A 14,233-nucleotide genomic window follows, 5' to 3' on the forward strand; every position below is an offset into this window, starting at 1 on the left:
GAGCTGAGCTGCCTCCCCACCCAGTTCTAGCTGTTAGTTCAAGTGGGCAGTCCCATCCTTCCCCTGGCGCCTCACAAGCCAGCCCCTCTCCCCAAAGCCGGGGGGGGGGGGGGGGGGGGGGTGGGGGTGAGTTTGCTACACTTCCCAGAGGGGCTGATGGACCAGGTTCACCTCCAAGGAGTCTCCTGCAACCCAAAAGGAAAGGCAGGTGAGCCCAGATCTCTCCTCCTGGGTGTGTCCCCAGTGGGTGGCAGAACTGAGGTATAAATCACCTGGGATTCCTTGGCCTAGGGCTAGAGAAGTAGGTGTGTGTGTGAGGAGTGGAGGGAACGAGACCGCCTACAGGTCCTCTGGGGCTGGGAAAAATCCAGTGTCAGAGATCTAGCCTGAACACAGGGTCTCGGGAAGGAACCATGGAAGAGAAAGACGCTGGGGAAGATCTCAGAGGCTCTCAAGGCGAGGCACTGAGTTTGCGGGGTGTGTGTGTGGGGGGGTCCTATTGTGAAAACTCAGCTGTTTCCAAAGTCAGTGACACCTCCCATGTCTCAGGACAATATACTTGGTTCCTCCCGCCCCACCATGTCCTCCTTTTCGTGTTGATGGTGATGGATTCCACAAGGGACCCCCAAAGGATCGCCTTTCCCTCCTCCTCCGCCTCTGGTATCTATCTTAATTTCTTCCTTCCTATCTCTTCCTGCCGACTCCACTTGGAAGTCCTCCTTCTGGTCTAGCCTCCATCCCTCAGGCTGCAGTCGCCCAAGCTCCTCCCTCTTCCGCCCCAGCCTATCCCATCACCCTCTCCGAGGGCTACACTTTGGTTCGGACCCGCGGGATGTAGGCGTTTGGGAGAGAGGGGACGTTTGGAGATCGCCCTAGGTCAACAAGAATGCAGGGGCTGGGGGGCGTTCCGGAACTACGCCTCCCAGCATGCCCGGGCGACCGGAAGCCCCGCCCACCCGCCTCCCGGTGCATTGTGGACGATGAGTCAAGACTGGAGGGAGACTGCCAGACTTTGGCAGACGGGACAACGGCGGTAGGTCAGCGGTTGTGTCAGCGGCGGCGGGAGCGGTTCGGAGATGCACGCGACTCGGATGGCCCCGAGTGTGGGGCGGCTGCTGCGGAGGTTGGGGGCCGCAAGGTGCGTGTCGGACGGGAGGCACGGGGCAGGGGGTGGTGGCAGCGGGGCAGGGGACCGGGCCAGGACTGAGCCCCCTGTCCCCACAGCTCGCGGCCCAGTGTGCTCCTGGGGCAGCCCCCGCTCGGGCCGGCCCGCCGACCCTACGCCAGTGGGGCCGCTCAGGTGAGTGACGGCGGGCTGGGGCGCGCGGCGTGGAGTGGGGGCTCCGCCTCGGCTGCCCCTTCCTCACCGCCGGCAGGGGTCTCCCTCCGCGTCCCGGGCACCTGCCGCCCGGCCTGGCGCCGAAAGTAGGGGAAAGGGCAGGCCAGGGTGCCCTGATGATGGGACTAGGGGAAAGGTCGCCGCACCCTCTCTCCGCCGGCACCCAGCCTTTCCCCCTAGCTCTCCGGAAGCCCTTTCCCCGGCCTCGCTAACTGCAACCTCTCCCCAGGCGGTTCTGGAGAAGTCAGATTCCCTCTCCCCGGAGGCCTCGACCAGGGAGAACCAGGCCAAGGCGGTACGTGGCCTCCAGGCCGGGAGGAGCTAGATCAGGGGCTCACCCGCCTCGAGGGCAGCTGCCTGAAACCCGCTTCTCCCTGCGCAGGAATCGAAGTCATTCGCTGTGGGGATGTTCAAGGGACAGCTCACCACCGACCAGGTGTTCCCTTACCCCTCTGGTAAGGGCTCCGCAGAGCTGGGTGGGGCAGGGCAGCGTCCCTCCGTGACCTGGGTGACCTGACCAGCCTGTTCCCCATCCCCCACAGTGCTCAACGAGGAACAGACACAGTTTCTCAAAGAGCTGGTGGGGCCTGTGTCCCGTTTCTTTGAGGTGAGGAATGACTGCGGTGGGGAAACAGGGCTTTGGTCCGTGATGGCATGGGAGAGGTGTGGAGCAGCTTAAAGAGTCTGGATGTAGCCTCCCTGGCCTTCTCCAGGAGGTGAACGATGCGGCCAAGAATGACATGATGGAGAAGGTAGAGGAGACCACCATGCAGGGCCTCAAGGAGCTGGGGGCCTTTGGTCTGCAAGTGCCCAGTGAGCTGGGTGGTGTGGGCCTTTGCAACACCCAGGTGAGAAAGCTCCCCACCCTCCGCCAGCACCTCCATCTCCAACTTCACGGATTAAAGCTCCTTTCTCACCTAACCCAGGGTTTAGGTTTGTGCGGTAACTGCCCCTGGGGCCTCCGCGATGGTAACTGTGCCAGTCCATACACACTGTTGCAAACAAAAAACAAAATTTTCCAGCACGTACGCTTCCAAAGAAAACTGAACTATATGTAGTCCCTTGGGCTCACGGACCTCATCTAGGTTCACAAGTCCCAGCGCAGAGGGACTGATAGTGGGCTAGAAAGCTTCCCTACTCGTGTCCCTCTCTGCCATGGGGATATTTCCTCTCTGCAGTCACTGTGGGGGGATGTCCAGGTCAGGCCCTGTCCTGTTGTCCACGCTTTCCTGCTAAGGCCCCCACACAGCCAGCAGCAGCCCTGGATGCCTGCTTTACCTCCACAGTACGCCCGCTTGGTGGAGATCGTTGGCACGCACGACCTTGGCGTAGGCATCACCCTGGGGGCCCATCAGAGCATTGGCTTCAAAGGCATCCTGCTCTTTGGCACAAAGGCCCAGAAAGAAAAGTACCTCCCCAAACTGGCATCTGGTAAGGCAGCCCCAGGAGACCAGGGACTGGGGGTGTCCTGAGCTTGATACAAATTAGGCTGGTGGCATGGAGGTCACCACATAGCCTGCGTGTCACCTGGAGGGGATTCTGGGAAGACATCAGTGTACTGGTTGGAACAAGAAGGGGACCTTGGCCAGAAACACTGAGGGAGCTGCCTGTGGGCACGGTGGGGGCAGTGTGGGGCCTCCGATGCCTACAGGACCCAGTTTAAAGGCACGCTCTCTCCGACAGGAGAGACCATAGCGGCTTTCTGTCTAACCGAACCCTCCAGTGGGTCTGACGCGGCTTCCATCCGAACTTCTGCTGTGCCCAGCCCCTGTGGAAAATATTATACCCTCAATGGAAGCAAGATTTGGATCAGGCAATCTCCCCCTTCTCCGCCCCCCCCCCCGTTTGTCTCCTCCTCTCCACCTCTTCCCAGTCTCAGGCCCCACTATTCCGTCCCCCGCACCCTAACTGCCCCTCATCTTTCCATAGTAATGGGGGACTGGCAGATGTGTTCACGGTCTTTGCCAAGACCCCAGTCACAGATGCAGCCACGGGGGCCGTGAAGGAGAAGATCACAGCGTTTGTGGTGGAGCGGGGCTTTGGCGGCGTCACCCAGTGAGTGGGTGTGGGGCGGAGACAGAAGCGAAGCCCGAGGCGGGGCGAGGTGGGGGGGGCGGGCACAGCATTGCAGTCCAGGGTTACAGGTCACCCCAGGGACCCTGGGGACATGCACGAGCCCCAAAGTGGCTGGGCTGGACAGCACGTTCCCTTTGGGATTAAGCTGCACGCAACTAATGTAAGGCTTTGGCTCCTGCAACCAGTGAGCTCAACATCTGGGAGGCTAGAGAACCAGGTGTCCTCGCTGTCGGGCCTGCAGGCACTACTGCCTACACCCACTCCCCAACACCAAAGCCCCACCCCCTACCCGTCCCCCAGCAACCTCTTGAGCCCACGTCTGCTTCTATACCCTGCCCTATCGCAGTGGGCCCCCCGAGAAGAAGATGGGCATCAAGGCCTCCAACACGGCAGAGGTGTACTTTGACGGCGTACGGGTGCCAGCAGAGAACGTGCTGGGTGAGGTGGGGGGTGGCTTCAAGGTCGCCATGCACATCCTCAACAATGGAAGGTTCGGCATGGCCGCAGCCCTTGCGGGCACCATGAGGGGCATCATTGCTAAGGCGGTGAGTGCCCTCCGAGTCAGCCAGCCTGATGCAGAGTCACCCCATTCCCCAGGTCCTCCCTCCCCGCCCCACTGCGCCCCTCTCCCAGCAGAAGGACACTCCAGAGTCACACGGCCACACACGTGCCCTCTTCCAGGTGGACCATGCTACTAATCGTACCCAGTTTGGGGACAAGATTCACAACTTTGGGCTGATCCAGGAGAAGCTGGCCCGGATGGCTATGCTGCAGTATGTGACTGAGGTGAGGGCCCGTCCCCCTACAACCCCCCGAGCCCCTCAGCCTTCCTCCCAGTCGGGTCGGACTACAACCCCCAGCAGCACCTGGGGCAGTGGGTCTCCAACTTTACACCAATGCCCTAGGGGATGCGGGGAGGCATAGTCAGCTCAGCCGCTGCAGGAGGGGGAAAGCCAGGCCCTTCTGCCAGAGGTCCCTCAAGTGGACTCCCCCTGCACCCCACCCGTAACTCTGCACCCCTTCCAAAGAAGTCCAGTGCCTAGAGGCTTCAGCGGAGCCGGCTCGGGGGAACAAGTACTTCCCTATGCCTCCCAGGGGGAGCTAGGAGGTGAAGGCAGGGGCCGCCGTGAGCTAGGGCAGACCTGGTCTAGGGGCCTTTGGTGATCGGGGTGAGCATGACGCTGCCCTTTTCCTTCCCACGTCCCAACCGTGCCACCTCAGTCCATGGCTTACATGGTGAGTGCCAACATGGATCAGGGAGCCACGGATTTCCAGATCGAGGCTGCCATCAGTAAAATCTTCGGCTCGGTGAGGTCCCCGGCCTACAGGGTGGGAGAGCCCAGGTGGGGAGCTCGGCTCCAAGATGATCTCAAGTGGCTCTCGGTCCCCAGGAGGCGGCCTGGAAGGTGACTGATGAGTGCATCCAGATCATGGGCGGTATGGGTTTCATGAAGGTACAGACGCGCGTTCTGCCTGGGGTGGCCATGAGGGACAGGAGGGGTGGACGGGGCCACTCAGTGAGGCCGCGGCTCTGGCTTCCCCCGCGGCAGGAACCTGGGGTGGAGCGCGTTCTCCGTGATCTGCGCATTTTCCGGATCTTCGAGGGGACTAACGACATTCTCCGGCTGTTTGTGGCTCTGCAGGGCTGTATGGTAAAAGGAACTGAGCGGGGGGGTGGGGGGGTGGGGGGATGGAGATTGGAGAGGAGGGCATGTCTTGACTGTTGGAGCCTCTTCCCACACAGGACAAAGGGAAGGAACTTTCTGGACTTGGCAACGCTCTAAAGAACCCCTTTGGGAACGCGGGCCTCCTGCTAGGAGAGGCGGGCAAACAGCTGAGGAGGTAAGCTTGGGCCAGTTGGGGCAGGGGCCAGGATGGGGCGTGGCGACTAACCTGTCACTCTCCCCATTCCTCGAAGGCGGGCGGGGCTGGGCAGTGGCCTGAGTCTCAGTGGCCTCGTCCACCCGGAGCTGAATCGGAGCGGAGAGCTGGTAAGCAGCTGGTGGTGGGACGGCAGTTGGTGGGGGGAGGGCTGATGCAGCTGGGCCCCTTGAGCGCTGGCGCCATCCCTCTCTGTGCAGACAGTGCAGGCCCTGGAGCAGTTCGCCAGCGTGGTAGAGGCCAAGCTGATAAAACACAAGAAGGGGATCGTCAGTGAGTGAGCCCCGCTCCCCCACCACCCCACCCCACCCCATGGTCCCTGCCCCCCACCCCAGCTTTCACCCGCCGACCCTGAGCCCCCTACCTGACAGATGAACAGCTGGTCCTGCAGCGCCTGGCAGACAGCGCAATCGACCTCTATGCCATGGTGGTAGTCCTGTCCAGGTGAGGCAGTGGCCCAGGCCGCGGGGGAGGTGGGGGGAGGCACCCGGGGTGGGCTCACGGCCCAGCGTCGTTTTCCCTTCCTGCTTTGCTCCAGGGCCTCAAGATCCCTGAGCGAGGGCCACTCTACAGCCCAGCACGAGAAGATGCTCTGTGACAGCTGGTGCATCGAGGTGAAATTTGGGTTACCAAGGGCTAGCGGCGGGTGGGGGGGACGGGGGCGGGCGGCGTGCAAGGCCTGGGCCTGAACCCGTCACCTGTCCGCAGGCGGCAGCCCGCGTCCGGGAGAGCATGAGCGCCCTGCAGTCTGACCCACAGCAGCAGGAGCTCTTCCGAAACTTCAAGAGCATCTCCAAGGCCTTGGTGGAGCGAGGCGGCATGGTCACCAGCAACCCCCTTGGCTTCTGACTGCTCCCCACTGGGGCCTGGCCTGGCACGTGCCTTCTCTCACACCCAGCTCCCCGCCCGGAGCACTGGGTCTGCCTTAAAGAGGGCCTGGCCCTGGGGCCCTGCGGCTCAGAGGCCCACACACAGCCTTTCAAGTAAAGCTTCTGACAAGCCACTCTCTGCCGCGGTGTCTCGTCTCTCCCTCGCTACCTGCCTCCCTCCCAAAGAAAGGAGCCAGAGGCAGCGAGAGTTTGCCCCTATTGCTTTATTTGGTTTTATACAAGTGATGACTAAATAAATAGAGTAACAAAAGCAGCTACGTGGGCCCCAGCACCAGCACCCCAGCTTCATCTGACTGCCGGCTGGGGTGCCCGCCCCGTCCTCCCAGGGTACCGCTGCCCAGCCCCCGCCCTGCACAGGACACAGCTGACGGGGTGGGCAGAGTAGGAGGTCACATTCTGGGGTTAGAAGGGGCCCGGGAGACAGGGGTTCTTCATATAAAAAGGGAAACGTCTACTAAAAAAATAGTCCAAAAATATGAAAGTCTATCTCAACCCCCCCCAAGGCTTATAAAAACAATAAAGCTAAAAATAACCAAAGGTCCCTTGTACACCCCGGAGAGCAGGGCAGGGACCAGGCACTGCCGGTGAAAGTCACAGTGGCAAACCCCGTGATGGGCAGGGCACAGGACGGGCAGAAGCACCAAACACAGACCAGATGGGCGGAGGGAGGAAACCTGACATGGCCCCCGCTGTGCACTCTACATGACGTCCACAAAGAACTCACTGGGGTTGCCCATGGCCATGTGGAAGCTTTGGCGGCTCGCTGTCAGTTCGGGGGGCACAGAACCCAGGTCTCTGACCGGAGGGGCCCCCGGGGGCTGCACAGTTGGAGGGATGGGGGGTGGAAGTGGGGGCATCACGACCACCATCATGGGGTTGTAGGGGAGGGCTGTCCCGGGGGGCGGTGCATAAGGATGGAGCCCAGGCTGGGCTCGGAGATTAGGCGCACCCCCTGACGAGCCTCTGGAAGGCGGAGGGCCCCCATCAGCCCCGCTAGGATCCCCGCCCCGCCGGAGGCTGCCCCCGCGGCTGGAGGGCTCGGACTCACTGCCACTGCCAGACTTGGACTCAGGGGCCCGCTCCTCTGGCCTCCCTGTACGTCCTGCCCCCCCGTCGCTTCGCGTTGACCCACTGCTCCGGCTCCCTGTAGGGGTAGAGGGGATGAGGCCACCTGAGCCTGGGCCTAGCATCCCTTGGCTATCCCAGCCCCTACCCCAGCCTCTCCTCCCTGGTCCCCCAGGGCTGTCTCCGGGCTCCAGTGGTGCTGGCATGGGACAGTGACTTACCCTCACTGTGTTGACTGCTGGCACTGCCGCCCCCATAGGTGTAGGAGGAGAGCTCGTGGTAGGGCGGTGGCTGGGGGCTGTATGGGTGCGGGGCCGGGTACTGGTAGGAGAAAGTAGGCAGCAGGGGCCAGGGGGTGGCCCCGGGCAGAGGAGCCAAAGTGTCCTGGTCCGACGCCCCACTGGAGCCATCGTTGTCATTCAGGGACAGGTTGACGAGATCTGAGAAACAACGACAGGAGCCTGGGAGTCACTGCTTTGAGAGAAATGGTTTCCCCAGAACCATCCAATCCACGAGGGGGACAAAGACGAGGGCCACCACGGTCAGGGCAGAGCTCGCCCAGGGCCACCAGTCCCACACGCTCTCGTGAGACTCAGGAAGACACGGCCTGCCCCCAGCCCCAGGCCCAGTGCAAGCTTATCCACAGAACACGGCTTGGTGTCGTCAGCCAGGGCAGAGCCTCATGCAGGACACATGCTACACAACTGTCCACGGCAGCCCTGGCTGGCTTCTCGGCTAGGGGTGCAGCCAGAGGAGCGGGACGAGGCAGGAGGAGCCCCACTCTGGAGGACGGGACTCACAGCTCTCGCAGCCGCCGCTGAGGTCCCCAAAAACGTAATAGCACTGCTCGGAGAAGGTGATCTTGTTCACGGTGTGTCGGATAAGGCCGGCCTTGAGCAGCCCACTGGCGTACTTGCGGGCCTCCCGCCGCTCAGGGAAGCCTTCCACGTGGTGGTAGAGCCAGTCGACCACGTCTGAGCCTGGGGGCACCCAGAGCAGAGAAGGTCAGGCTCTCCTCCCCGCCTCCCACCTCACCCCTGCCAGGCCCGTCCCCAGAGGGGCCCGCCCCAACCTGCCCAGGACCTAGCCATACCAAGAAAGGCGTTAGGGATGGTGATCTTGAGCCACATGCGGTCCCGAACTTCCAGCCCAGATTCTGGGGCTGCCATGGCCTTGGTCACAGACGCCATGTCCGTGTGGACGGAGAGACCCCGGCCCTCGCAGCCTGTCCGAGAGAAGAAACGAGGGCTAAGAAGTAGGGCCCATGGCCGAGGCATGGCAGGCCACAGCACAGGCAGGAAGCCTTTCAGGGCAGTGGGCGGGGGTTGAAGTGGGCTGGGGGCTCACCCTCAGGCAGGGAGGAGCCCGATGTCATGGTGCTCATGGACGAGGAGCCCGGATAGGCTGGGAAGGTGCCCGTCAGCGCAGCGGAGTGGGACACCCAAGCAGCAGGGTCGATGGGCTGGATGGGCTCGTCTGCGACAGAGAAGCCCCCGTGATGACGGTTTCCCCGCTGCTCCCATGCCACCCCTGCCCCATCCCTCCCCACTCCTCCACCCCTTCCTGTTGCCTGGAGGCCTGAACCCAGCTCCCCCGTCTCCTACCCCTGCAGCACTCACTTCGAGGAAGAGTAAAGTAGGCCTGGGGAGAGGGATCCCAGCACTTGGCCACCGTCAGCACGATGGGGCTGTGGGGAAGGGAACAGCAGTCATGCAGGAGTGGTGCTGGGTGGCGGCCACAGAGGGGGCTGGGCTGCAGGGCTGAGGTGGGGAGGCCCCGGTGCAGGGGACCCACTGCCACGGACACCTCTGGAAACACTGCTGACCCACGCGAGAAAGCACATACGGCCCAGGGCCCTGGGGAGCCCGTCCAGCAGGCAGGAGGCTGAACCCTGCCCCTTAAAGACGAGGACAGACACAAACACACGTGTAGGTGCACACAGGGGTGACACCACGCACGCACAGGCCCAGAGCGGACAGACCAAGGCAGGGCAGCATACCCCGCAACAGGGAGAACCAGCGAGGGGCCCTTGGAGGGCTTTGTGGCCCCCGAGCTCCCAATCCGGGTGGGGGTCGTGTAGGCACCCCTTTGCCCCATGGGTGTTCCTCACGGTTCACGGTGCTGCCCCCGCTCTGCGGGCCGGCGGCTCACCCTGGCTTGTGCACGATGTCCCGTAGCACCCGCACCGCGTCGTCATTGCTCATATTCTCGAAGTTCATGTCGTTCACCTGGAAGCCGGGCCGGCGGGCTCAGAAGTGCCCCCGGCAGCCACCCCACCGCCCACAGCTGACACCCTGCAGCTGCTGTGCGCCCCACCTGCAGCAGCATGTCGCCTGGCTCGATGCGCCCGTCAGCCGCCACGGCACCGCCCTTCATGATGGAGCCGATGTAGATGCCGCCGTCGCCCCGCTCGTTGCTCTGGCCCACGATAGAAATGCCCAAGAAGTTGTACTTCTCTGCAGAGGGGGCGGGTGTGATAAGGAGAAGCCCGCCTAGCACGCGCCCCAACCCCCGGCCCCGCGTCCCCGCATACCCATGTTCAAGGTGACCGTGATGATGTTGAGAGACATGGTGGAGTCGGTGACGCTGCTAAAGGAGGAGGCCTGCGGGGGACACGGGGAAGGAGTGGGACTGCGTTCAGCGGCCCACAGACCACCCCAGAGTCTCACTTCCTGTGCCCCGTGCCCCCTAAGCCAGGGCCCCAACTTCTCCAAGCTCCAGTGGCCCCGGGAGCACCCCCTCACCCTCTCCAGGCGAGGTGGCCGCTGTTTCCTCCGCCGCCGGTGGCGCTTGAGGAGGCGGGAGGCACTGCTCTGCTCCGTGGAGCTGCTGAACCTGTCAGGAGGTCGGCAACGGGGGCTCATGGACAGAGGTCGTCGGGGGGCAAAGCAGAGAGATGGGAGGTGCGGCGGGGACGCGGGAAGAGAGGGGGCGGGGGCATACCTGCTCATGGTGTCCTCCTCGTCCGAGTCCCCCAGGCTGGTGCTCTCCAGCTCGCTGGTCATCAGGGTCGAGGAGCTCTCGTACCCAGCCAGGTGGCGCTCCAGCCGTGAGGGGCCACTGGGCCTGTGGCCCCCCGCTGCGTGCGACCAGGAACCTCAGGAACACAGGTCTCATGCCGCTTACCTTCATCACAGCTCTGGCCCAACCCCAGGCCTACCCAGCTCCCTGTGGACCCAACACTTGGGGCCAGACCCCCTCACCGCCATGCTCACTGCTGTCTCTCCTGCGAGGCCGTTCCCGCCGCAGAGACACAACCGACTCTGTTTCTGTCTCAGGCTCCAGGTTTTCCCGGCTGCTGGACACATTGGGGCTGGGTGGGCAGAGATGCATCAGGGGGAGAGGCCTTCAAGTCTTCAACTTCTCCTCATCGAGGGGCGCTTGAGGCACCCCCTCACCTCCTTCCCCCGGACTCAAGAATCCCAAAGACTCACTGGAAGGACGGAGGCCTGGAGTCCCCAATGCCACTGGTCCTCTCTGGGGGCACAGGGGGTAACGGTGCGGGGGGCGGCGCCAGTTCTATCCGGGGCTCATGGGCCGGGGGAGCCATCTCAGGTTGGGGGTTATCTGACGACACTAGCTGGAGAGATGCCGTGACAAAAACGGGCTCAACCAGGAAGGCAGGCCACCAAGACGAGAGAAAGGGAAGAGACTGGGGAATAGGACCAGGTCTGAGTGAGCACAGGGCCAGTGAAAGGCCCAGAAAAGGCAGGAGCAAGCAGTAGAAGCTCCAGAAGGAGGTGAGGAGCTCCAGCTGGCTCTCCAAGCAAGTGAGGCAGCAAGGAGCCAGGGCCTCCAGCTCCGGGGCAGAGGGCAGGGGGCAGGTGAGGCTCAGAGGAGCCTGGCGATGTGGGAGGGACAGGATGCTCACCCAGGACACCACCCTTCCATTGAAGCAGGGAAGGCGGGCATTGTCATCCGAAATCTCCTCCTTCACCACTCTGCCAAGAGACAGCATAGAGGCCAGTGAGAACTGCCTAGGGCCCCCCAAATGCACCCCCATTCAAGGCTCCTCCCGATACCTCATCCAGATCAAGGACATTGACTTTCCCGCAGCCTGACCAAGTCCTCATCCCTGACGCCAAAATGCTTCTTTGCTCTCACACCTGGGGAGTCTCCAGATTCACCCCCATCCTCCTCCCCCTCTCCCCAACCCAACTTCCAGTTTGACGCTGCTCCAAAGATTTCCTTGGGTCTAATTCAAACCTCTCACTTCAATGTCAAAGGCTGGCCCATCCCCTCCGGTGACCGCAGCTGCCCCAAATGTATGTTTAACCTCAGAAGCCCCATGGGCATGTCCCCCAACCGCCAGCCTGCTCCTCACACGCCGTCCGTGAAGCCTTGCCTCTGAGATCTGTAGTCTCCTACTTTCCTTAGTTTCCCCCACCTCACTCCCAGAAGGCCACCCAAACGTGCCTCTACCTTTCCCCACATAAAAATACTCGTTACAGGGAAGACTGGTACTTCCTCAACAGGCTGAGCCCTCCCAAAGACAGGGGAAGCCCGGCTTCTCATTCCCCTGCGACTCATCTGGCACAGAATTCTACACTAAGAAGCCCAGCCTTGGGGTCATCTCTCCCACAGGTTCCCTGGGATGGACAGCACTTGTCCCTTCTTCTCAGCCACCATGGGCAATGCTGGATGCCTGTTCTGTTCAGCACCACATCCCGGTCACACGGCAAGGAACCTGATGCTTGGTGAGCATGGATCTGTTGAGTCAACCTAAGAACAACGCAACTCCCCACCCTAAACAGACTCACTCTCTCATACACACGCATCCTTGCCTCCAAATTAGGACAGCCCGTCTGATTAACCCTTTAGCCTGATATGGATCCAGAAGCCTGAGCATGTGATGACTTAATCCCATTTGTTATCAATCGGGCAACTCAGCCCCATTCACCACCACCGCTCTGTGTCACTACAACCCAGTACTCTTTGCTACGTAAACCAGTCTTGGCGTGACCTAGTCCAGCAAATTATTCCACTCTGGGTGACCTCATTTACAGACTGGTCAGCTCAATACTAGTCACAATTATAACTCACCAAAAAATCACTGCGCATCGCTTACCTGGACTGACCTTTTTCTGCTACCTGTGTCCATTTCCCGGATTATGCCGCTAACAAACAGAAAAACCTCGATCTAACTCCCACGTAATTCCTAAGACCGTCCCACTCTCCCAATGTCCAGCAATCTTTTCAGTAGAGGCCACTCTGTTCTGCTACCCTCAAACCCAGACTGTTCCGGTCTAACTCAGCCTGCCTCCAAGGGCTGAGGCAGGCTACCTGGAGGGGCTCAGCTCAAAAACTGTAAGTGCATTTATTACTTAAAGTCCTAATCTACCCCAAAATGACCCAAATTACCCTAGAACAGAGCAATATGTTTTAGCAACACCCTAGAGTGTCCCCTCATGCAGCCGTCTGCACCAATGCAGACCAGATTATCCCAATAGGGCTGTCTGCTTCTCTACAGACTGTCTCCATAGAAATTAGGCCGCAGCAGAAACTCAGATCAACCAGTCCAACCCGGTAGAGATCAGAACGGCCGAAGTTTTTCCAGGAGAGCCCAGTCTGCTCCAAAGCAGGCTAGACCATCCCATACACCATCCTCTGCGCTAGTAGGGACCAGAGCGTCCCCAAACAATCCCGCCTGCTGTAGTAGATCCCAGAACATCCCAAGTTATCCCGACACGGTTCAATCTACATCAGGGGATTCAGTAACCCTCCCAGAGCCCGTGTGCTACAGCACTGCTCGAAAGACACGGAGCCATCCAGAATATCCCCAAATCAACCAGGGTGCCCCCACCCTATTCCGGTAACGTCTAATCTTCCCCAGTCTGGTTTGGCATAGCCCGGTGCGTCGTCCTACGGCTCCGTGCGCCCCAATCTGTCCAAGCATAACCTTGCCCGTCCTGGGATACTCAATCTACCGCCAGCCTAATGTCCTCTGCTGCACCGGCGCCCCGCAAAAACCAGCAAGGCCCGGAGCAGACCTGGGCCCCACCACGGAGCCCCATCCACCCCAGCAAAGCCCCCGTCGGTGCCAGCCTAGGCCTCGCGCTCACCCGAAATCCTGATCCATAGACTTGAAAAAGTACTTAGCGCCCGCGGGCCGCTGCAGGACGCTCTTGAAATCGCCGAGGGTGATGCGCTCGGCGGGCACGGGGATCTTCACCAGGTAGGGAGTCTCCTCCTCGTCCAGGTGGTAAATCACCTTCGTCTCCCCACCACCGCCCCCCGCGCCGCTGCCCGCCATGGTCTCGCCCGCGCGCTCCCGGGCTCCGCCGCCCACCCAGCGGGTCGAAGCGCCCCCGCCGCGCCTGCGCACACCCGCACCACGCCGCGCGAGCGCCCACAGCACCGGCCGGGCGCAGGAGAGCTGCAAAGGGGAAGGGGGCGGGGGCCCAGCGGGGTGGCGGCCGACGGAATGTGGGGGCGAGCCGTGAGGTTAGACCTGAAGCCGCGGACCGGGCCGCCGCCGCCAGCGCGCGCCACCGCCACCGACGTCGCGGGCGCCCTTCAGTACCCCGCCCACCTCTCCTCATGTCACGTGGTCCGAGTCGGCCCGCCCTAGTCACGTGACTCCTCCCGGGTCACGTGACCGGCCAGGATCCTCCCAGTGCCCCCCGCCACGTGACCGTTGCTTTCAGCAAAGGTCTCCTAACCCTCAACGGCCCCGACCCCAAATGTGTCCCCACCCGCGTCCTCCCGGGTACCCCCGCGAAGCTGGCCCTGGCCCTAAAGGGCTGGCCACCGGCTCCCACCCCAGCTCTGTCCCGCACGGGCGGGGAGCTCCAAGCAATGCGGATTCCCCTGGAGCGTGCGTGTTGGGGGGTACAGGCTGGGGGAGACGGGGTTCCTGGGCCGGGGGGCGCGGTGGGAGCAAGGCAGCTGCGGCCGCGAGGCTGGGGGCGCTCCGGGGGCAGGCGCAGAGCCCGGCCGTTTTCCGCTCGGACTCGAGGTGGGCTTTGCTCTTCCTGCCAGC

At 62.2% G+C, this 14,233-nt stretch overlaps 2 protein-coding genes across 4 annotated transcripts; one reads left to right on the plus strand and one right to left on the minus strand.

Moving 5' to 3' along the window:
• The first annotated feature begins 1,076 nt into the window (after positions 1-1,076).
• Positions 1,077-6,299, plus strand: ACADVL (acyl-CoA dehydrogenase very long chain). The gene is made up of 20 exons (XM_032322443.1): positions 1,077-1,138; positions 1,225-1,300; positions 1,569-1,634; positions 1,722-1,794; positions 1,882-1,946; positions 2,053-2,187; positions 2,626-2,770; positions 3,023-3,152; positions 3,269-3,394; positions 3,762-3,960; positions 4,097-4,201; positions 4,637-4,723; positions 4,807-4,869; positions 4,966-5,067; positions 5,160-5,257; positions 5,334-5,406; positions 5,497-5,569; positions 5,668-5,740; positions 5,835-5,910; positions 6,005-6,299. Exons 1-20 carry the CDS (start codon positions 1,077-1,079, stop codon positions 6,143-6,145), a joined length of 1,968 nt encoding a protein of 655 aa, XP_032178334.1. The 3' UTR covers positions 6,146-6,299.
• A 72-nt stretch (positions 6,300-6,371) lies between these two features.
• Positions 6,372-13,783, minus strand: DVL2 (dishevelled segment polarity protein 2). 3 transcript variants are annotated; one of them, XM_032322441.1, is made up of 15 exons: positions 13,314-13,783; positions 11,123-11,192; positions 10,686-10,831; positions 10,467-10,564; positions 10,195-10,330; positions 9,996-10,086; positions 9,785-9,854; positions 9,568-9,707; positions 9,403-9,479; positions 8,871-8,938; positions 8,599-8,727; positions 8,345-8,476; positions 8,052-8,231; positions 7,473-7,691; positions 6,372-7,330 (listed from the first exon to the last, which is right to left on the minus strand). In XM_032322441.1, exons 1-15 carry the CDS (start codon positions 13,502-13,504, stop codon positions 6,885-6,887), a joined length of 2,193 nt encoding a protein of 730 aa, XP_032178332.1. In that variant the 5' UTR covers positions 13,505-13,783; the 3' UTR covers positions 6,372-6,884. The 3 variants fall into 3 exon arrangements, with proteins under 3 accessions (XP_032178332.1, XP_032178330.1, XP_032178331.1); XM_032322439.1 differs by having other exon boundaries at positions 10,195-10,348; XM_032322440.1 differs by having other exon boundaries at positions 10,455-10,564.
• Between the last annotated feature and the right edge of the window lie 450 nt (positions 13,784-14,233).

This window comes from Mustela erminea, chromosome 18, assembly GCF_009829155.1.
Source record: "Mustela erminea isolate mMusErm1 chromosome 18, mMusErm1.Pri, whole genome shotgun sequence".
In the NCBI taxonomy this organism is placed as follows: domain Eukaryota; kingdom Metazoa; phylum Chordata; class Mammalia; order Carnivora; family Mustelidae; genus Mustela; species Mustela erminea.